Here is a 24,255-nt window from a genome sequence, read left to right as displayed (position 1 = left end):
CCAAGCAAGTCAAGTAGGACACATAAAAACAACTCAGTTCCGTTCATACATTTCAAAATAAATGTGTTGTTTCAAAAGATCAGCTGCAGTTGTTATAATATGACGTTAAACACATAAGTAAGCCTATTATTTGTTGAAGACTATATTTTCACTAAGTATGACTATAATATGCTGGTATTTGCTGTGTTTCTGGCTAACTACTAAGTATTAAAGATGTGTAGTGTTTTATTTTGAAATCATTTCCGGTCAATTCATTTTGGTTTTCCCAACAGTCGGTCCAATGCCTTTCGCGCCCACATGAGGCGCACTGATACGAGCGCTTGTCGTTGCCCGCGAGCAAGCTCCCGTTGAGAAACGAGCATTATGGGAATAGTAGTCTTATGCAAAGTTTAGCAACCGGCTAACTACCAACTTCTCAGCGGCGTTCTTGACAACTGTCGCCTACAACTTCAGTATGCAACACGGGCTGTGTATAGATGGCGGAGAGCAATGACTGAGGAGTTTGATGAAGATGTGGTATTTGAGGTTGGTATTATAGCCGCTGTTTTTTAAAATTGAAACTTACGGATGCTTTGTCATACCTCCCGAGTTCTGAGGTAACAGACGTTGGGGTTCATTAACGTCAGCTAGCTTACACGGATAGCTTAGCAACCTAGCAAGCATGCTAGCTTCACATTAGCAGCCGTTTGCCCTGTTGCCATGTATTGGCAACCCCAAACAAATCAACATATTTGGCCGGCTGCTAACTGTGTTTCTGCCAAGGAGCTTTGGTGGTCATGAGAGGGGGCTGAGCTGTGCCAGTGCGTGCATTGTTGTTGGTGTTTCATCATTGCTGGTCTGATAGTTAGAGGTGGGGTGGGGAGGACCAGACCCAATGCGTCGGTTCTGGAGGAAAAAAAACATTGACACACAGGCGCAGCTACGTCTGGGTGGTGACAACATGAGCTGCTGCTTCGTGTGACAATGCATGTGAGTAGCTTTCATTGTTTGACTGGCATTTAGCATGTTATGATTGGTTAATTATAGCTGAGATGCCCCTGTGCAGCTGTGCACCAAAACACAGCAGCAGAGGTGCTTCCAGCAGCTGGGGGAGAAATGGGTCAGACATCTTTGGACAAATTCTAGCATGGGATGTCTTCCTCCTCTGCTTATTTCGTGGCTGATTTCATTCTGAGCTTTCTTTGTTTGGATAAGAACCATCATTGCCTTTATGTATTCCTCTATGAGGAGATAGGATTATGATCTGAAGATTTAAAAGACAGTCCTCTCATCTGTATGAGGAATTTACAGATTCACATATGAAGGTACTTTACAGCATTCCTCGCAGAGCAGAAAGCTGCATTGATGAAAGATGGTAGGCTTGGGAATATATTGGTGCCTCCACTGTATCTGACCCTGAGGGAAAGTAGACTGGTTTGACGAATCAGTTTCCTCACTAAGAAGAGTCATGACCCCTTTGGATTCACACTGGGGGGAAATCAGCTAAACCTGCTTCAGCCTTGTGACTGTTTTCATCTCCTGTACTCCAGTCAGGCAAAGTCTCTTGCTCCCCAATTTCTCAACTACTTCTCAATCTGTCTCTCTTTCTCTATGCAGAACTCCCCTCTTTTCCAGTACCTGCATGATCTAGGGCACACAGACTTTGAGGCATGTCCAACGGCATCACAGGAGGACGAATATGGCGGAGACCTCACCCCTTCCGACGAAGATCCACACAAAACTTCAGTGAGTTTCTCCAATTCTCAACACAGACATCACACAAGCCTGTCCTCAACCCTAACACTGTCCACTCTTAAATGAATCAACTATATTTATAACATGGATCATCAATCTAACTTCATCTGTGGTATCCCAAATTATAAATAAAAAAACAATAACAATACTTGAGAAAAAATGAGTAGGCTTAATTTTGATATGGAGAAACACAGCAGTGATTCTGGGAAATGTTTTTCTGACTTTTTATAAACAAATACATCTAGAAAAATTCCCATCACTATTCAAATACTGTCCCTGACCGGGGGCAATGTGTGTGTCAGTCACTGTTTGATTTGTGCCGTCACACAGAAAGTAATTAATTTGACTATTGACTCCAAACGGCAACACATATTGACACACAATCTCTGACAGACTGTTATGTGCACTGGATTACCATATGCTTCACTATAATCTGACAAGACATGGCATCAAGGGCTCTCCACTCACTGATGCAGGTATTTTGCGTTGCATGTTCTTTACTCTGTAATCACACAGCCGATGTTCTGATTTTAGAAGAGATAGTGTAATGCCATTACAGCGACTCTGCTCTCTGTGTGACGTTATTCCTGCCTCTGTGAGCATCCTCCTACTTTGTATCGTGTCTTTAACTGTCAATCGAGTCGACTTGTGATTCATACAGACGATTATTATGTCCTGGGAAGCTCAGGATCACATGACTCTTCCTCTCCTCGTCCTCCTCTTACGACGGGAAACAGTTTTGTGTTTGTTTCGCTCAGGAACTTTCCGTCCGTGTCATGCTTCCTCTCTGGCACGCTGTTGTTCTAAGGAGTAAAGGAGGAAGAGGATTCAGATGGGACAGGAAAGCCTTCGGGTCGTCCCTGTGTGACCAGCTTCCTGCAGCTCAGATACAGTCGGAGCCGAAGCAAAACATCTTTTCCACGTAGACAGACCATAGCTTATCTCTCTTTACATTACTGTTAAATGGTCTTACTGAATAGGGCTCACATGCAACATTTGTGGTACAGTATGTGTGCATGTCCTTGACGGTTGGCCTGTTATATAAAACTGAAATTTATAGAGGTCATTTGAATGATTTAAATGTGGAAGCTGGTGATATTTCAGGAACATGGAGTGGCAGGATAAGCCAAAAACGTATGCAAGTGGGACAGTAATCACTAGGCGGCAGGTGAAAATCTCCAAACAAGAAGTATTCAAAAAATGAGGAGAACGATTATTTTTGAAAGGATGGAGCGTATGGATGGAGCACTTCAATTTGGGCATGCCTGCCTGGAAAAAACACTAAAGTTAGTTTGAATTGTTTCCAGTCATTGTGCTATGCTAAGCTAAACATATCCTTCTCTAGCTTTGGGCAAATATGAGAATTGTATCAATTCAACAGCTGTCCGTGCAGAGTCTGTCCGTTCTCTCAGCACAGTGTCTGCAAGCTGGAGTGTGTCTGTGTGACAGCAGGAGAATACTGATGAGCAAGAGCCGACGGTGACTGGATATAATACAGTAGTGAGAGTGCAGACATCTGTGAGTTAATCTGTACGGCGCTTACATCATCTCTGTGGTGGTATTGGCGGGATGAGCTGCTTTGATGCTACAGAGAATGTTAGGAGCAGGGGTTGTGACCTACTTCAAAGCTGATGAGCGAGAATGCCCAGTCCTGAAACTCAGTCTCAAATCACTCATCAATATTAGTGCCACTAATAACAGTTTTGCTTTAACCTCTAGAAAAGAGGTCAGCTAGCCCAGTCTGGATCAATAACCCCTGGAGCAAACTACAGGATGTTTTGATGATGGTTTCTCAACAGAATCCTTCAAAATTAATCCCATTTTCAAACAAAGCATTTCCCACATGCCATAAAGCACTCTAAGCAGATTAGAGATTTTTCTTCCTGATTACAAATTACATGGTTTGGAATTTCTATTAGGCTGTTAAGCACTTGCAAGAAAAACCTGCAACAAACAATTCAAACAGCCTGAGCTTTGTCACGGTATGCATCGAAATGTCAAAACACTTAAAAAATGGAATTGAAAGTCCACGTTAGAAACTCTAAAGAAGCAAGAAATAAAACTGAAGTGTGTTTGTGAGCTTCTTTGTCTCCAAAGAAAGACGTTCTAAAACTAAAATAATCCTTTCTCTCTGTCAACAAGTTTTATGGATGTTGAAAGGAAAACGTTTAGTTATAACACAGAATTGAACAAATTGATGTGGTTTTTGTGCTGCTGCAGAGCTAAAAAAGACCTGGATAAATGTTTTTACGCACACACATTGCACTTATTGTTGCTGCATGAATGAGATGGTCTCCTGGGATACTCCTTTTCACTGTGAGTGTGTGCTTGTTTGTTATTTAATGGATGTGTGATTCCTGGAAAATAAACCCAAGCTAAAAGAAGCACAGCAGAATTACTGAGATCTTCAGGTGAATCATTTCGTTCTTCAATGGAATATATTTCGCTGATTTACTGGGGCTTTCCCTGGGCATACAATGATAGAAAGCCCTGCAAAACTGTTATGTCACCGTTACCTAATTGACAGCAAATTAACCTTTCCCCTTTTGTGTGATTTGCAGGGCGGTCGCCTATGGAGACTGGCTGAAGCGTTGTGGAGATGGAGTCCGAATCAGCAGGCTGCATCTCGTAAGATGGGCCAGCAGCTGGTAGGTAGCATTTGAAACGGAAAGGAATGCTGGCACTAAAACCAGCACTACACTTAGTTTTATATTTAAATGCGCTTTCTTTTTTTCATGCGTTTCTCTTTCTCTTGTAGGATGGTGTATTCGGCCAATACTCGGTGAAGTGCATTCTGGACCAGGATGTGCTGCTGCAGGAGGATGTGGAGCTCATCGAGCTGTTGGACCCCAGTCTGCTGACCCTCAGCTCGTCTGCCTCCGGATCATCAAGCCGAGCGAGCACTCTGCCCCGACCCAGCCTCATCGCCAAGCCCTCCCTACGGTACTGAGTTAGCTAACAGACCAGAGAATATCATGCATTCTAATACTATGAAAGCACAAACTGAAACTATGGCCTCTAAAACAATACTAAAAGTAAACATGTGCACAATTCTACTTTTCTGAATGAAACATTTTTCATTCCAAAATCAAGATTTAGATTTACAATATCCCAACTGGGGATCAATAAATTGAATCTAGTCAAAAGTATCCTTTACTACATCCGTCCGGAAGCTTGTTCCATAGTATGATAGTTTATATAATTTCACACCTATTGTCTTTTTGGATTTTTTTTCTGCAAATATGTAAGTGGAACAAGATCTTAAACTAAATCATGATCCATATCCTGATATCCAATTGTGTTAATGTGTACATTTTCCAGGATCTATTTTTAGTAAACAACAATCATGCAAATGACTCATGCTACAGTGATCTGTTAAGTTTAAAGATAGGCTTAAATGAACGAGTAATGGCGTCATTATAGCAAATGACTCCTTGTGTCTTGTAGGGCTGTGCAATTAATCGCAATTACGATTTTGGCCTGCCACAATTACGAAAACAACATAATCGAAAAAAACGATTATTTTGCTCTGCTAGGTTGTGACAGTGCACTGCAACATATTTGATCTAATTTATTTTAGTCTAATTTATTTTAATTTATCATATTTATATATGTTTAGTAGCTGGTGGAAGTGCGCTCCAAAATATTTGTTGATCTTGTATATTGGTATTTATTATTTTGATATTATTTATTTAAATATAAATGTATCATTTATTTTTGTATTGGTTTTTCAGTTGAATCATACGTTCAGGGTAATCAACAGTTAAAAAGATACTGTTCAAATTATTATTTGTATTTGTTTTAAAGTTCAATAAATGGATGTTTTCAAAGTCAATGAATAATCGTATTTAATAATCGTGATATCAAATATTGACAAAAATAATCGTGATTATGATTTTTGCCATAATCGAGCAGCCCTAGTGTCTTGTTAATTACCTTTGACATGTAAAACTGATACGTTTTCCTTTGCTCTCCTCCCTCAGGGACATGGCGGGGCTGGTGGGCCTGGCTGTGGTGCTGCTGGGGCTCTGCTCCGTGTCTGGGGGCTTGTGGTCGCTGGCTGCGGCCCCGTGGGGCCTGGCTCTGCTGGGCTGGGGGGGGCTGAGGGGGGTCACGCTGTGGAGACAGGGCCGCATGGAGAGAGCCGTCCACACGCGGGCCGCGCAGCTTCAAACTCTCGTCCACAACAGTAAGACTCTGACCGGGCTGTCCCGCAAAGCCCTGCGCCTGGTGCAGGAGACGGAGGTCATCTCCAGAGGGTTCACCCTGTAAGTATGCTCCTTTAATTCTATATTACACCCAATCACATAATGTTCTTGTCATGTCTCTAACTGTCACTGCTTGATCCTAGCTCAGTTAATTAGTTTACATCAGGTGATGTGTCTGTAGGTGTTTTTTTATTCGTGTCAACACTTGTTAGGGACCTATTTGTCTCTCTGTATTTAAAGATTAGGCTGTATCTATAAAAACACACCAAAGGATTATACTGCAACTTCAGTTTTTGTACAAATTACTAATATCCCATGTTTATAAGTTAGCTTTAGATGTGCTGCTAGGTGGATTTTGCTACATTTGGACACAGCCTGGCTAGCTGTTGATCCTGGAAAAGGATCTAACAGCTTAGCTAAGATTAGATAACCAGCAGCAGTTGTATTTTCATATCTACCACACCGCCATGAGTGCTGGTGTCACTCCTGGACAAAGGCAATTAAGCGTATATTTGATTCAATTATAATCAATTTCATTTGTAAAGCACTTGTAAAGTGCCTTATTGAAAAAGATACAATTGTATACATAAAAAAGCAAATAAAAACAGAGAACATAAGACCTGAATAATAACCTATATTAAAATAGGAAAACAAAAAGGGATTACAAACTAGAAAAACTAGAAGAACAACCCTTAAAATGCCTTCCTACAAAAGTTAGCTTTGAGTTATTTGAACAAAGGTGCTGTGAAAGCTAAGTAAGTAAATACTAATGCTAAGCTAAGTAAGTAAATACTTCCTTTACTGGCATGTCATATTGTCTTGTGCCCTGTGTAGTGCTCGTTGTCTCAGTTTGTTGGTTTTGTCATGTATGTGTTGTCTTCAGTGATGTTTTGTTCAGTGTTGTGTGTGCCCCTCGCCTCTTTGGGACGTCTCCACAGTTGTATCACATTTCACTTGTCAAGTTTGCTCGACAGGGTGAGTGCAGCCGGCTCCTTTAGCAGGGCGGGACCGGGGGTGGTGCCAAGAGGCCAGCAGCTGATCGGACTGAGGAAGGCTCTGTACCGGGCCCTCCGCACCGCCTTCAGAGCCTCACGTAGAGCCACCTGTCACATGCTCAAGGCATATCCTTATACCTGAAAGGAAAGACTCGATAACTCATATAAGTTCAACTTCATGACACAAATAGGTGCTCACATTGTTTTCGTGAAAGTGCAATGAGTCCTTAACTCCTCCTAACGTTCCCTCTGAACTCTGAGATTGATAATGTGACCAACTACGTGTCTGCGGTGCCTCTGAAGGAGCTGGGGCTCGGCCTGGGGATCGAGCACCTGGGGGACGAGCAGGCCCAGGAGCTGACGGACGACTACAGCCTGCCGGCCCTGAAGGTAAGGCTGGCTAGCAGGGCGAGATGTTGCTGGTAGCCTCAGCCATGGGTGGATTATGAGACAATTGTGGACAAACATGCAAAAGACCCCATTGACTATCCTACATAAGATGGACTAAATTGATGTTTAGCCTCTTTTTGTAATTGTTTTATGTGTATTCGTCTCTTCATTTAGTGTGTTTTGTGGTCTTATTGTATCTTCTTTTAGTCTTTTTGTAGTTGTTTTCTGTCTATTTGTAGACGCCTTGTGTTTTCTTTTGGTTATAATGAATCTCTCTTCCTGGTTGGTAAGCATCTACTGGTTGGTTATGCCCGTAGGACCATGACACTTTAGACCCCTGGACCTTTACCCTGTAGGCCCGTTCAGTAATCCCTCCACGGCCTCGGCTTACAGACATTAGAGCGGTAATGAACTTCTCATCTAGCTTTCAACAAGAAAGAGAAAAAGCTTAATGTTAATCCTCTTCATCCATGTATCTGCTGTCTATCCTGTAAACTCAATGTCTTGCAGAAACGTAGTTTTCTCACAGTAAAAAATGGACAGTTGGAGAAGCCAAAAAGAGGAGTTTTCTGGTTTAAGAATGACGTGTTATTGTTCTCCTGTAGATGCTGTTCCAGCTGTGGGTGGGACAGAGCTCTGAATGTTTCCGTCGCATGGCTCTTCTCCTGTCACCCCGAAGAATCGAGGATCCAGAAGAGGGTACACCCAACGGAGACACATCACCTTCTCCTCCTCCTCTTCCTCCTCCTGCCCCCCCGCTGCACCGCTCCATTGTGGCGGTGACGGAGCCCCTCCATCACGCTCTGGCCAGCTGCCTCTGCGAAGTGCAGCGCAGCTTTGACTTCCATCGACACTTTGAGACACAGCTGAGGACACCGACGGGCTCCGACAAGACGGGGACAGTCAGGGAGAAATGCAGAGAGCTCAACACCCTGCACACCTCCATCAGAAGCCTACAGCTGCACCTCAAGGCCCTGCTCAGCGAGTGAGACACACACACACACACACACACACACACACACACACACACAAGCCTGTCACGATAATTTATTTTGTTGGACGATACATTTTCCCGGAAATTATTGCGATAAACGATAATATTCTCGGCACCGTTGTAAGACCATTTTAGACCACTGACATAATGATAATATATAATAATAATTCAAGTACATCCTTTCAAACAGAACTTTTTATTGAACATTCAACATTGCAGATGAAATGTGAAATAATATTCAAATATATAAATTATATATAATAAATAAAACAAATACATTTAATTATAACAAATAAATTAAAATCACACACAACCAAAACAATCAATTAAATAGACTCAGGAAAACAGAGCTCTCTCTCTCATATATATTTATTTATTTATTTATTTATTTATTTATTTATTTATTTATTTATATATATATATATATATATTTATTTATTTATTATTTATATATATATATATATATATATATATATATATATTTATTTATTTATTTATTTATATATATATATATATATATATTTATTTATTTATTTATTTATTTATATATATATAAATATGAGCACACATTGTCTCACAAGCAAAGAAAACCTCCTTAAAATAGCAGTCAAGTGTACAGTCCACTGTCCATGCAAAGACCCAGATGCCTCAACAGGCCATATCCAAATCTGCATTTCAAAGATTTCGAGCAAGGAACAGCAACATGTTTGCATTGTCGGGCAAATGCATCTTTGATTGTAAACTGTCGGGAAGGCGGGGGCTCTCCATCTCCAGCTGCCGTGTTTGCTCCCAGCTGGGAAAACGGAATGGGGTGGTTGTGTTTTAGGTGCAGTTTAAGGTTGGTCGTATTGCTAGCTTTTGTTGCTACCTTTTTAAACAAATGCGACACACCACCTGGCTCATTCAAGTCCGTAGGTTCGCCTCGTTGATTTGGCTTTAATCCAAAATATTCCCACACCGGAGATGTGGTATTAGGTTTTGCAACCACTTCCATTTAACTTCAAATTCCCCTCGAGTAAGTCACACGTTGTCTCCTGCTTGTCTCTATATTATTAATGTGGCTGCTACTCTGCTGCACGCGGAGTGTCCTGACCTGGCTGTGTCATGGGCTGTGTGTGAGCCCCGCCCCTCACAGCGCACCGGACCTGCAGACACAGTGCGCCTGGCTAAAATGCTGGTCACATCTTTATGTAAACAAACACACATGTAAACGGCAATTTATCGAGCTCAGAAAAGTTATCGAGTCCATCGTACGATAAGTCAATTTATTGATTATCGCGACAGGCCTACACACACACACACACAGTCCTGACTGCCCTCATTGTACACTTGGATAACTGGAAATGAGAGTTTAATGATCAGTGAGGGGAAACTGGGTCATCCCACCAGCAAAGCAGTAATGAAATGTAGTTATGCTAGAGTGGTGGCAGAGATATACTCGTATCTGAAAGTAAGTAATGGGGATTGCAACATTTCTATCCATGCAAGGATTACAACATTGTAAAAATGTAATTTACACAGAGAAAACCAGAAAAAGCTTTAAGTGGACAAGATCGTTCTTATCAAATACAGTATATATAATACATAAATTGATTCCCAGACTCAAGTCGGGTAAGTGCCCCAACATCAGAGTTTCACATTGAAGCCATAACAAGTAAGTGTAGTGGAGATTTTAAGATCAGCAGGTAAACTTATTTTCTGTTTGTTAATGACAACTTTACCTCCATTTCTGTCTGGATTTCATTTTGTATCAAACTGATTAACATTAAGTTAGAAACAATGACACTAAACCAGTCATGTCTAGCTTCAGTGTCTTTTTCACTTTCTGTTTCATTTTGCAACATAACATAATGCAGTCAAAGTCATTTCTCACAGGAGTCAGCTGCTTTCAGTCTGTATTGTCAACGCTCCTCGTCCTGTCCTCAGAATGATCATCCTGGAGGACGACCTGGAGAAGCTGATGGTGTCCAAGGAACCGACAGAGTTGACAGTCGAGGGCTACCAGGACCTCAGCCACCGGCTGCACCACCTGCAGCCTCACATGCAGGCCAGCAGTGGCTGCTGGGAGGACACCGTCTGCCAGGTGGAGCGCATGCTCCGACGGGTCAACGCCTGTCCAGGTGAGCTGGCTCTGCACTGAGATGGCTTTCTGTTTAATATGAAGCTCTACACAAAGGGAAAACTCCTGTAGCGTAAATTAGTTTCTGTGGAGGAAATTCTTAAGAGAAACTGATAAATGATTCATGGACAAAGTTTGTCTTTTGTTATATTTATTAAAGAAAGCCAATATACAATCGAAATCGATCTCAAATGCAGAAACGGAGCAACTTCATTTTCAAGAAGTTCTGCACCCCGAACACAGCTTACAGTCCCACTATATATTCATGACAGGAAACAGCCAACTGGTCCTACATCCCATCATAAAACCATAAAACCCCCTTGTCCTTAACCATTTGCAAATCCACCTTTTACTTCCTTTGCCCTCCTGAAATGTAAATCCTAAACATATGTCTCTGTTAAACACATACAAGACTAAAAATACAATTTTAACAGAGCAAAAGGCAATCAGAGTATAAGACTATATGTTTTAAAGGATTATATGATAATTTGACACAACAGTTTCCATTTTTACACAGGGTCTATAATGAATATCTTCTTCCTTTACCATGACTATTGAGACTTGTAGAGGAAGTAGCTCCTTTGCAATGTAGCGCGAGTGCACGCTCTAAGACCAAATTGTTGAGCTCATCTGTTTTTTTGGTGCCTTCCCTGCAGGTAATGCTGAGGGTCCGGAGCAGTGTGGCCCCCCTGTAGCTGAGATTCCTGCTCCTCCTCCATCCTACCCGCTCATCCTGGACAGAGACCCTGTGCCAGAAGAGCTGGTAGGATAAATTGTTCCCTTGACATCTTGCATTGTGTGCCTCTATTTATACCTAATTCACACCAAGGTTCCCTCACAACCACCCAGACTAATGTCCCTAGTCCGGCCTTTAAAACTCACATGTCTTCTTCATCCTCGTTTTTGACTAGGAGTGGGAGGCCTACGTCACCGACTCAGACTCCGACGGTGAAGGCAGAAGCTCTTGGGTGGACATCTTGTCACCGGAGGAGAAGGAGCGGCAGCGTCGGGAGAGGGAGGAGTCCCGCCGCGTCCTGTCGGAGCTCAAATCTGTGCTGGGCTTCCGTGCTTCAGAGGGGGAGAGGATGAAGAGGAAGCAGATGCTCTTCAACGACCAAGGTCTGCACTGACCTATGTCACCTCATGTTTAAAGATGAGGACATGAGAGTTTGGCTTGTGGTGATGTAGCTTGTATTGTTTTGGGGATTCTTTTGATATGTGTTGTCAAACTAATCACACAAAACAAATCCTAAATGTAAAATAATCAATGTTTTCCACTGGTTCCACAATGTCACAAATTCTCGAAAAACTACTAAAACTTGAATCAGGGGCCTAACTTATATTTGTCTTCGTCTTACTTGCAGCTGCTGTAACGCCTTCAGGTCGCACTGAGAGTTCAGATCCTGTCACAGAGCCGGCAGACGCTCTGGGATCTGTAGAAAGTGGCGATGAAGAAGAAGAAAAAAACCACTTTTCAGAGTGCTCTGCAGGAAGTGAAGGAGAGGAAAGGGAGGAAGGAGAAGATGGCAGGGTGGGGCCTGACCCGTCCGCAGAGCCACTGACGGAGTTCAGCTGTGGTCCGGAGAAGGAAGGGGATTTGGGAGGGGCTTCAGTGTGCACGAGAGGAGGAGGAGGAGCGTCCGAGCTGCACCAATACGACGGCCTGCTGGAGGGAGGGGAGGGCCACAACGGGCTGGACTGCTTCCTGGAGACGAAAGTCCCCGCTGTCTCCGTCATGGACAGGCTGACGGAGCTCCATGGCTCAGAGGCTCTGAGCTTCAGCTCCGCCCTCGCCGCTCAGGTGGCGGCGCGCTCGCAGACGCTCATCGCCATGAAGGAGCAGACATTCGGAGACGACGATGACGACGACGAGGAGGATGAAGAGGAGAGCGACAGGCGAACCCCTGACAAGGACTTAAATTAAAAAAAATGCTGCTTTATCCAAACACTGAGCAGAGACTGTATTTATGTCGGATTGTCTTCTATCGTGTTACATTACTGTTTCTGGTGTGGAGGCATTTCAAATACTCCCCCATCCGTCCATTTTACTGTTCATTACCCGCTGTTAAAACTCAGGTACAAGAACCACTAATACGAAATAAGATCATCCAGTGTCAGAAGACCAGAATGTCTAGATGGCTTGGTGCCATCTTCGGTAGGTGTTGAAACAAAGATGTAGGAACAAGATTTTCTCCATACCCGAAAAAAGGGTGTAATATTAGCCTCTTTGAGAGGAGAAATCGTTTTATTTGCTGGTTCAAAAGCAGTCCAATCCTGTTGTTGGCAGGAGGCTTTGAAAGTCTGAGATACAGTGGTACTTCTTTGTGTTCACACAGAACACAAAGTTTGATGAAAATCTACAATGTAAAACTACTTTGTTACTTGAAAAGATCTTAAACTCTGAATTTAACTTAATCTTGCCAACAAAATGTAGTTACAGTCTCAAAAGTACTCATAAACCCATTTCAAACAAACTTTAAAACAATGTTTTTTCAGGATTGCAATACTTGATTTAATGAACTTTCTACTCCTGCAGTTTGTACACTGAATGTTTTTGTGTGAAGAAACACACAGTCCAGAATTCAAGTTCATGAAAACGACACAAGGAAGCAGCAGGAAGTTGAAGTTGGGCTGCACAATATGAGGGAAATATGCAATCATTTAGTTGAATATTCCAATAATTATATGAATTCCTATAAATAATAATAATTGACTTAACTGCTAATACGCAACAAATTACTTGTTGAATTAAAAAAGAGAAGTATGCATTTTTGAATAAATTGAAGTCAAAGGAAAAGACACCAGTACAAAAATAATAGTGGTTGTATTTTAAGGGCAGTTTTTTCCTGATACTCTGTTTAAGCTATGCATAGAAATCCCTGGGGGCATTTCGCATATCGTCTTTACGGTGTGTTCATCTCCCAAATTGTCAGTAACAATTAAAAAAAAAACCTATATATTGTGCAGCCCTACTCTGCTGAACTTAATTCTTAGTCAAATCGGAAACAATGCTTTCCATGTATTCACACTCCTTTTTTGAACACGCCACTATTGTATTGAACTATTAATGAAGACAAAAAGTGTTCAGTGTCTGTGTTTACAGGGCCAAGCTCGGAGGATAGACTTGTTTTGACTTGAGACTTTATGGACTGAACTCTGCTGCTGTGAGGCTTAAATTAAAATACCTGTGGGTATAGTAATAAAAAAGGAGGTTGATTTTCTCATGTGAGGGCAATCTTAAACTTTGTTTCATATGAAGAGCCTGACAGCCCTGATGTTTCCCTCCCCACTCCTCACCCTTCCTTGTCTTTCTTGTCACCAAGTCTGCCTTGTCCTGACCCTTCCCTCACCCTCTCCTCCTCTCTCTGGGTGAGGTCGACCCCCTCCTGCATTTTCCGAAATGAAATAAAATACCATTCTGGAAGTGTTCGATGTATCCTGAAGTCTTTTCTGACGCTCATGTTTCAGAGGCTCTCACGCTTTGTGAAAGACAAACAGGTTGGCTCAGTTACTTGATCTGTTTTGTGGGATTTTGCATTTGTCTCACCCACAGCAGCTGCTGCTCCACTTTAAAGCAGTTCCTGCCTTTGGAGACCTAAACAGAGACCTCATGGACTAAAGACTTAACATGTAAGTGCCCCAGTTATGGGATTGCATTCACCTAAGAAGGGAAACAACATATTTCAGTAACTCTACCCTTTGAGATTTAAGTTGGGCAATCGACACATAAGACATAAGCCGTCCACACTGAAAATGTCCTCTGTGCAAATGTGCATCATCTGGCATAAATGCTTCTAAATATAAATAATTACACACCTATATTAAAGAAATTATTTTATTCGATTATTTACTGTTAGAGTTTTGCCACCTAGTGGTCAGTGGTGGGACTGACAGATGCTTCTAGCAATATTGAAGGATTTTTTTAGGAGATGTGTTTGTGTAAAAATTACTTTGCATAACATAGTTTAATATATATAATGTTAGACACTGTTTTAGAGTTGATAATTATTTTGCTCACAAATCATATCTTTTTTTAATTTACTTTTGCTTGGTAAATGTTGCACTTAAATATTTAAAATGTACATAAGATGTATTATTTTGTGATTAGTGCATTTATTGGTTTATTTATATTCTTCATAGGTTATTCCCTCACTAGGATCACTATTCAGTGCACAGGCTCCCATTCAGCTGATTCAGCATGTTTTACTTTGTGCTGCCTTCAGGTTCTCACATCAAGCTCCGATTTCAGGACTAATATATTTAGAAGTCCAGTAATAAAGTGGGATTTAAAAATGCAATTAGTAAGTAAAAAGCACGTTTTGATTGTTATACGTATGTAACAATAAATTCACACATAATTATTACAGTATATGTTGTGCTTACGTGATTAATGTTCTTAAATGTCTGACAAAAAAAGCTAAACCGTTATTTTCCTTATTTGAAAATGTAACCCTAAGCAGAAGAGAACATGTATTTTTAAAAACATTTATAACCGAGTGTCCCTGAAGGCAGCTCCACACACAGCACTCCCACAGTCCCTTGCGCTTCCTTTTCCAGCAGCGCCTGTGATCATGGCGGACGTGGTGGCGGAGCAGGTAGCGGAGGAGAAACCCGTCCCTGAACGGGAGCTGAACGGGGAGGCGGAGGAAATTGAGGAGGCCGAGCCCGTGGGGGAGGCAGCGAAAAAGAAGAAGAAAAAGAAGAAGAAGAACAAGTCTGCAACGACAGGTGAGGCCGGCTCAGCTAGGGGCTAACAGACTAGCAGAGCTAATGTTACTTATTAGCAAGTAGTCGAGCTAAGTTAGCCGCAGTTACTCGTCCAGAACACGGAAGTGACGGAAAGGTGCCTTCAAATTAAAGGCTGACACAAGTCCTATGGAAAACGTTTGTCTTGTTATTTTAATGGATTGAATGGTGAAAGGTTATTGACTTGAATACAAAATGTAAGACGCTGTTTTTAAAAGTTATTTGGGGAAATGTGAATTTTTGTGGAAGGCACATTTCATTGGGTAGGATGAAAGTCATAACCGACAGACAAAAAACATAGTGTTATTATTATCTCTTTCTTCACTACAGTTAGAGAAATGTAGCGACTACCAGAGAACCTAAATATATTTGTTCTTGTTCATGGAGACACTCATTAATGGCATATATATGTTTTCGTATTACTTAAACTTTAATTAATATCACATTTTAGATAACAAAAAATATCAGTAAGAAACCATCCCTAATAAACGCCAGATCAAAGATACAATAGTTTAAAAAAAACAATGAGCACTGACGACTATTCATTTTGTTTAAATGATAATAATACAACAATATTTAAAAAAATAAGGTAAATCCAAATAATAGTATTGACCACATAGTAATCCTTGTATCAGAGTTCTAATGGTTGAAGCGGAGTGTCAATGGACTATAACTAGATTCAAAATTAATGTTGGTAAGATTTTCAATGTCTAACTATTGCTAGCCATACCTTGCATGCCATTTATTGTATTTTTAATCATTTCGTAAAGATCCCTCTCCAAAATGTAACGTTTATTTTTGAAAGTCACGCCGGAAGTGCAGTGTTGGAACATGTGTGACTTGACGGTGCTTCTCATTAGCCATGCGGGTTGAGGGCAGTGTGGGTGGTGTGTTGCTGTCAGGCCTTATAAAACACGCCGGGCTTCTGTCAGGAACCGTGATTTTTAACACTGCTGATACTCAAAGTACTTAACTGCTTGTTTTGATGATAACACAATCATCTGCTTATCTAACTGACCCTTTTTAGTTACTGTTTTCCTCGCCGACCGCAATGAGCCTCAGCCAAGTTTTTCTGTTTCGTAATTCCTCGTTTGCCAGAGTTGTTATGTCATACTTCACCCGATGAATCTCTAAATAAATCAACCACATCAAAATGTACACACCTTTGATAACAACACACTTACAGAGCAAACTCAATTAAAGGACCTGCTATATAGACATATATTACAAAAATGTTTAATGTGCAGAGCTTACAGAAAAAACCCCAGGAACATTTAAAACAATTTTAATAATATTTTGTAAATGCTTTTGTTATATAACTAAATATTTTTGAAATAATACTTACCTAAAAACCTATTTGCCGTCGGAAAAATAATTGCTTAATCGACAAATAAATCTATCGCCTATGACATATATGGATAACTTAAGCTTTTCTTTGTTTTTATATCACATTCAACTCTTTATCTTTGGGTGTAGGAATGACAAAACAAGACATTTTTTAAGAAATTACCTTGGACTTTGATTAAAGGTCCCATGTCATGCTTTTCCGGTTATTACCCGTCCCCTTGTGTGTTATGTAGCTTTCTATGCATGTAAACGGTCTGCAAAGTCACAAACCCTCAAAGTACACCCTGTAGCGAGTACAACTCTAACACAGAAAAGACCTGTCTATGCTGCCCCAGAGACCAATGTTTAGTATACCTCAACAATGGAATTATGATCAGTAGAAATGGCCATGACATGGGACCTTTAACTAAATTAAAGTGAAATGTCACTGTTTTCTGACATTCTTTAAACTTAATGATTATTTTTTAATCTATAAAATACTTGACTGTTAAAAACAATATTGGGATGCTGTCTCAGTTCTTATCTTCCTTTTGCAGGGAGTACTACACCCTTTAAAAAACCTGAGAGATGCGTTGCATTTTGGGCTGAAGGGACATGTTTTGTGTCGTGTCATCTATGTAAGCTCACCCTTTTGCAGCTGAATCAGCCATGTTTTGCTGAGTTTGACTCCTTTTAAGTTACACGTTAAATCCATAATGGTTAGTTAAAGAAGCTGCCACTTTGAGCAGTAATTAATGCACAAAAGATTCTCCACAATACATTCAATATTGTCTATTTTTATTCCAAGGTTTTATTACTGGGATTTTCCTTGTTTCAACTTTGATTTACACAAGCTGCTGTAACTTGATGTTTGTTTGTACTCGTTGTTGATGATCTTTTTGCTGCTGCAGTTGCGGAGGTTGATGGAGTCGTCGATGTGAGCAAACAGCTGGAGAAGCAGGCGATAGAAGACAAAGAGAAAGAGGAGGATGGCGAGGAAGGTGATTGTCTAATTCACCTGATAACACACGCATCATCTTCCTACTAAAACAATATATTCATGCATCACGTGAGCTTTACACTTGGTGGTTCGCGTAACTGACATATCTTCAATCAAACAGATGGAGAGGATGGAGAAAACTCAGCAGGGAAAAAGAAGAAGAAGAAAAAGAAGAAGAAAGGACGTAAGTTGACCACATTTAAATTAGTCAATGCTGCAGAAAAATATGTTTGGAGTTAAGCTTTATTTAATGCTGCAGTGCTGTGAAGAAAATCCCTCACTCTTCTATATTCTAACAGTCGAAACGAATAACTACTTTCCCAAGATGAAGTTTTGTCTTTTCTTCCCAGCCAAAACTCAGACTGATCCTCCATCTGTTCCCATCTGTGAGTTGTTTCCAAGCGGAGTGTTCCCCATTGGACAGGAGTGTGAATACCCCACCTTACAGGATGGGTAAGAATAGCACACACACACATCTCTATAAGTATTGGGGCCAATTTCCTTCTTTTTCTTGATTTTATACATTTCACTTGCAGTTTTGACTCTTGTACACTATTGTGCTTTCTCCATTTGTATTGTTTATCTCTCTTTTCCCTCTTTTATCTTCCTTTAAAGCATTTTTCACGTACATTGTGCTCCTTCATAACAAAATCCGAGGCTAGTCATTGCCGGTCATTTAAAAAAAAAAAAAAAAAAAAGTTCTTCAAAAATCATCACTACAATTTTTAATATACAGCCGTTTATGAATCTGTGATGCAGGTCACTTCTATTTTTTTAAACAGCTTACACATGTTCAATTATCAAATGTAAATGTAAAACTGGTTGTGATTGAGTTGGAACTGTGTACAAAGCTACAGTGTGCTTCTGTGCAGATGAACTCGGTGACCTTGGTCAGATGATATGGGCCGGAGGTGTCAGGAGTGTTGTTTTTTTATTATGTTGTAAAATAATTTCCTGCCTGCAGTGTTATTATGTTTACTTTCCCCTCTGACTGTCCAGCAATGCTCCACTTCTAATAAAGCCATCTTCTTCTCTTGAGGCCTAAAACTAATGAGTTGTTGTGTTCTCCTCTCAGTCGCAGTGCAGCGTGGCGTACGACCAGTGAGGAGAAGAGGGTTATGGACAAAGCCAACGAGGAGGTGTGGAACGACTTCAGGCAGGCGGCCGAGGCCCACAGACAGGTCCGGCAGCACGTCCGCGGCTTCATGAAGCCTGGCATGACCATGATTGAAATCTGGTGAGACTGGGCTCTTCAACTTAATCGTTTACGCCAACATTCTTTAATATTTTGAGTGTTTGTATTGCCAGCACTGCTAAAAGTTAAAACTGCAGCTGTGGCATTTAAGCTATTTGTGTCAGTTTTATCTAAAGAGAGACCTCACCTTGTATTTAGCCAAAGCCTTTTGTATGTTCAACATTGGGAGAACCAAGCTGCTGCATCTTTCGCTAATTTCCCCAATGAATATTTCTTTATTTCCACTTCTAATTGATCTCCCCTCCCTCCCCCAGTGAGCGGTTGGAGGACTGTTCCCGTAAGACGATCAAAGAGGACCGTCTGAACGCCGGCCTGGCCTTCCCCACCGGCTGCTCCCTGAACCATTGTGCTGCCCACTACACCCCCAACGCCGGAGACACCACCGTGCTGCAGTACGACGACGTCTGCAAGATCGACTTCGGCACACACATCAACGGTACCGCGGGAACTAAGTGCTGCTTGAGTTACACTTTGTGCTGATGATGATAAGTGATGCACTCTGAATCCATTATGGAAAGACTTTTCAGCTGTGGCTTAAGGTTTACACTTACTTGTAGCTAATGGTTTTTCATTCATTAGTGTACAGAATGGAAATCAATTGTCAGACTCTTAAAGCTTGGTACTAATGGGTAGTTCATCACGATGGTTTGAGTTGGTAATCATTTTCAAGTTTTATCGTTGTTGTAAGTGCACAATGATTTGAATTTAACCAGTTAAACATGACGCAACATCTTGCAAGAAACAGCGTCTGAGGGCTTCTTAACCTTTAATAAACTATGAATGTGTCATACCCACTTAACGGGAAGAAACTCAGCTATCAGACAATATTAACCATTTTTAGCTAAATGAAACAAAAGGGTAATAACAAAGGCTCTGAATTAGCCCTGAGCGGAAAAATGCTAACGCACTTAGCACAGAACTCACGGTAAAATACCCTTATTACTTATCGGATCTGCACAAACAAGATATCGATTAGCAAGCTGAGATTCCACAGATTCCAGACATATAAGTATCACTGAGCGATCAGAACTCGCGGCGAAACGACAACAAACAACAACAAAATTAGCTTTACGGAGCCAAAACGGCTAAAAACGTCTTACCTATGCTGTTGTTCTGATCAAAAGTTGTGTTCAATGGCATTAAAACGATAAAAACGCTGCTGAAGGTTAATCCATAAATGAATCCAATGTGTCTGTGTCACTTTGAAATGATTACTGATAATCCATCTTCATATTTATGTCAATAACGGAGATTTCATATTAGCTGCTACGAGAGTGTATGACAGCTTCCGGTTTTGGGCATTCTGGCTACGCATCACTCATTCACCAATGGGTAATGTTTAGATGGATTTTAGGAACTTCCCCTCGATTCTATTGGCTCTAACTGTTAAAAAGAGGTGTCAATCATCAAAATCGACCAAGGGGCGCCAGAGATATGGAAAATGCACCCAAATGACCCCAGAAGTGGTTTCTTTTTTCTAAACCTCTCTAAAAAGGCCAGATGTCACTTGTTTTGCATCAATCTTGATACAGGGTACTTATTTTATCTTATAGTTTGGATTCCTAAAGCTTTTAGTCTACCATCCCATCATTCAAGGGTGGTTTCACTACAAGTAATGTTTTCTTTTTGGGACGGACACTATAATTTACATTTTTTTACTATGTTCAATCTGAATTTACTTTAAAATAAAAACATTCTATATTGATTCTGACTTTTCTACATCCAACTCACAAGTTTATCATTGCTTTGAGAAAAAAGATTATTAATTTACCCCTTTTAGAAGTTATGGTCATTTGTTCTGGGAATGTCATTTTCGAGCCTGAGGCCTGAAAAACAGGCTCGGGGCTTAACAGGTTAAGTACCAGTGATGCAACTTAAGACAAGATGTATATCCTTTTGGTAAAATAAAAATTGGAACATCAGTCACTCTTAAGGTTATCTAGCTGTGATCTCATGTCCATATAAGTCATGTTATGCTGTTACAAACTGTAGGCTGCTTACTTCAATATATTGAGATAAAAAATATCATTTTGTATCATTACATTTTTCTTCAGACAAAATTGACAAAGGTATTGGAAAATGTGGCTTTTTCTTTTGAACACACTTGTCAATGCTTAAAAAGAGGCCAACACGACATCTTCCATCTGCTCTGCTGATATTCTGCTGATGTTTGAATACTAAAACTAAACTTAGAAAACGTCAACTAAAACATGTTTTCTTTCTTCTTTGTGTACTCTCAGGGCGGATCATTGACTGTGCCTTCACTGTCACATTTAATCCAAAGTATGACAAGCTGCTGGAGGCAGTGAAAGATGCTACCAATACTGGAATTAAAGTATGACGAACACAAACGCACCTCACTCTGATGTTTTTATCTGTTTTGACCTGGAGCTCATGATTTCATGTTTGTTTGTTGCAGAACGCTGGTATTGATGTGCGTCTGTGTGATGTTGGAGAGGCCATTCAGGAGGTGATGGAGTCATATGAGGTGGAGCTTGATGGCAAAACATACCAAGGTACCTTCTCATTACACACTCAATTACTGTGAACACACTTTGGTCAGTATTCCAAACAGTCCTTTTAATGTTATTTATCTGATAATAAAGTCTCATACTTCTACATCGTGTCTACAAACCGAAAAAACATTTTAATTTTAAATAACCATCCCAACGTTATGTTTCTTTGTTTTTCCTTTTTTCTTTCTCCTGTTTCAGCATTAAAAATAGCATCTTAATAATATATATAATCAAAGTCATTATGAACAGCTAGTGAAATAAGAAAAGTCTAAATTACTTTCTATAAATAGTTAAACCCCCTGATCTTAATTAATGCACGCAGCAATATATATATATATATATATATATATATTATTTACCACATTTCTTGTTTATTAATTTGAGAACCTTTTTTTTTCCCCAGTTAAGCCGATCCGAAACCTGAACGGTCACTCAATCGGTCAGTACAGAATACACGCTGGAAAGACTGTGCCCATCGTTAAAGGAGGAGAAGCAACTAGGATGGAGGCGAGTTTTATATTATCTTCATCACTTCACTACATGTTTGGATGTAATGGCTCAGATCTTTGCCTTTTTTTAGGAATGTTTATTATTTCTGTATCTATGAGAGTAAAGCCTTGAATGTTCAAATGAAGCATTATAAAATAAATGCAGTCTTCCTGTTGTTAATAGTTTGTTTGCACCATGTAGGAAGGAGAAGTCTATGCCATTGAGACATTTGGCAGCACAGGTAAAGGAATGGTGCACGACGACATGGAGTGCTCTCACTACATGAAGAACTTTGACGTCGGACACGTTCCCATCAGGTAAGAATCTGCATTCATGGTGCGTTCCTGAACAAAAACATCTGGCTATTATTTAATGCTAGTATACTGTTGACCGTCTGATACAACCCCTCAAGATTAATAAATGCCTTTTTCGAATATCTATTAACCCTTAACTAATTAAAAAGGCAAACTTGCCTCAAATTTCAGAATATTCACACCAAATGCAAATAAGAAAAACACGGGTCACATTGCCTAGTTCAAAGAGGTCACTAGGACCATCATCTAAAACAATGTAACAGAGTCCCGTGATGTTTAAATCATGTTCTAAAATAAGAGATGTTTTCTCCCTCTCTAGGCTCCCCAGAGCAAAGCACCTTCTGAACGTCATCAACGAGAACTTCGGCACGTTGGCGTTCTGCCGGCGCTGGCTGGACCGCCACGGAGAGAGCAAGTACCTGATGGCCCTGAAGAATCTGTGCGACCTGGGCATCGTGGACCCCTACCCCCCTCTCTGCGACACCAAGGGCTGCTACACCGCTCAGTTCGAGCACACCATCCTGCTCAGGCCCACCTGCAAGGAGGTGGTGAGCCGGGGAGACGACTACTGATGACCCCACCCTGCAACAGCACCACACACACCCCATGTCCCCTCCCCGTTAGCAGCTCCTCCTCCAGAGAAACAAAAGAAAACTTCTAGATCAGGATGTGGTCGTCTCGGAGCAGCTCTGAGGGATGCCAAATGTTCAATGCACTACTCGCAGCTTGCAAGGAAGAAAGACTGGCTTTCTGAGTTTTCTATCATCACCCACAGCTAAAGAAATCGTAAACAAGCCAACACGTTCTGTCTGGGGAAGTATTCTTTCCTGCAGATGTCATTTTACAAAAGAACTGTCAAACCTTTATTTAAGCTGCTGCTCAGTGCCCCCCCAGTATTAAAGAGACGGTATACCTCCCTTTTTATTTTCAACATTTTCTATGGCTCCACTCTTAGCCTCCAGTACTTTAGTGCTCGAGTTAAATTAAGCACAAATGCTACTGATGGGTTAAAGAAGTGGTTAGGCCAATGCATGGCCATGAAATCTCTGCAAACAGACAACTCCTAACATTTAAAGCTCTGGTGGTGTTTAATAAATGTTCACCCTGCATCTGCAGCTTTATGTTTTGCTTCTGTCACACCGGGAGGGAACTCTGCACTCTGGCCCGTTTCATCTTCGTTTCTTTGATATTTTTTAAATATCTTTGAAATGTTTGCTGCCACAGTTTGTTCCTCAATTATAAAATGCTTCAGTTTGAACTCCCTGAAAAGGTTTTTGTATGAAAAAAAAAATATTAAAATGATTTTGCTCAGTGAGGTTCTGTCTCTCATCATAAGAAATCTACTCTAATCTTTTCCTTTGAGTGAGATGAGAAAGCTCAATACTAATCATAAAGCTATTAACTTTTGTTTGTCAAAGCAGCTTTTCTATGTTTATTAAAACTATCTTAATTGATCATTTCTCAAGGCAGTAGTTTCACACCATAGATTATTGGTTCAGATTTAAGCAGCAATTAGTGATTATACATGTATTGTTTACGTAGTTTTCATTTGTTATGAGTATTTAAACTGTAACAAAATAGTGATAAATTCCCATCACATATCCTCTTTAACTTGCTTGCATTATCTCAGGGGTTCCTAAAGTAGGGGTCGCGAGATGATTACAAAATTAAAATTAAAAAAAATATATATTATTAATAAAGTGTGCATAGACATTTTTCAGGGGCGGACTAGCCATCTATAATTTCCCCGCAGCGAGGCTCCCCCGTTGACAATCCACAAGCGCAGTGTTTCTCAAACTTTTTCATACCAAGGACCACTTAACCAATAAAAAAACACTCACGGACCACCTAACTCCACAAATATCCAAAAAACAATAGGCCTGCTCACCACTCCAACAGTACATAACAGCCTAATAATGACAGCTTAACCTTCCCTACATCGCCTCGTTCACACAATAAATGAACAATACAAATACAACTACAGATTATATAAGCATTTAGTTCAAATGCGATTTAAAATGCTCTCAGGGTTTACACCTCTTATGAAATGTAGACTACATTTATTACGGAGTTTATGTCCGAGCCAACAGACTCACAGATCGTTGGCTACTGAGAGATATGCAAAATACACCGCATAGTAGGCTATGACACAAACCTCTGCTGTGGATT

The 24,255-nt window shown here is 40.6% G+C and overlaps 2 protein-coding genes across 3 annotated transcripts; both read left to right on the top strand.

Annotated features, from left to right (window-relative positions):
- Positions 1-346: 346 nt before the first annotated feature.
- On the top strand, positions 347-13,869 carry vezt (vezatin, adherens junctions transmembrane protein). 2 transcript variants are annotated; one of them, XM_034133656.1, is made up of 12 exons: positions 347-525; positions 1,597-1,725; positions 4,296-4,382; positions 4,493-4,677; positions 5,718-6,002; positions 6,905-7,063; positions 7,180-7,327; positions 7,933-8,312; positions 10,248-10,441; positions 11,097-11,203; positions 11,352-11,559; positions 11,805-13,869. In XM_034133656.1, the coding sequence occupies exons 1-12, from the start codon at positions 490-492 to the stop codon at positions 12,362-12,364; spliced, it is 2,478 nt and encodes an 825-aa protein (XP_033989547.1). In that variant the 5' UTR covers positions 347-489; the 3' UTR covers positions 12,365-13,869. The 2 variants fall into 2 exon arrangements, with proteins under 2 accessions (XP_033989547.1, XP_033989548.1); XM_034133657.1 differs by having other exon boundaries at positions 348-525; positions 6,917-7,063.
- A 1,103-nt stretch (positions 13,870-14,972) lies between these two features.
- Positions 14,973-23,402, top strand: metap2a (methionyl aminopeptidase 2a). Its single transcript, XM_034133655.1, has 11 exons — positions 14,973-15,168; positions 17,424-17,513; positions 17,634-17,696; positions 17,863-17,965; positions 18,588-18,749; positions 19,022-19,203; positions 21,008-21,102; positions 21,187-21,283; positions 21,687-21,790; positions 21,974-22,089; positions 22,406-23,402. Exons 1-11 carry the CDS (start codon positions 15,012-15,014, stop codon positions 22,656-22,658), a joined length of 1,422 nt encoding a protein of 473 aa, XP_033989546.1. The 5' UTR covers positions 14,973-15,011; the 3' UTR covers positions 22,659-23,402.
- Positions 23,403-24,255: the final 853 nt, after the last annotated feature.

Source organism: Trematomus bernacchii, unplaced genomic scaffold (genome assembly GCF_902827165.1).
Source record: "Trematomus bernacchii unplaced genomic scaffold, fTreBer1.1, whole genome shotgun sequence".
NCBI lineage: Eukaryota > Metazoa > Chordata > Actinopteri > Perciformes > Nototheniidae > Trematomus > Trematomus bernacchii.
The sequence above is the reverse complement of the archived record's forward strand: the minus strand, read 5'-3'. Positions and strand labels throughout refer to the sequence as shown.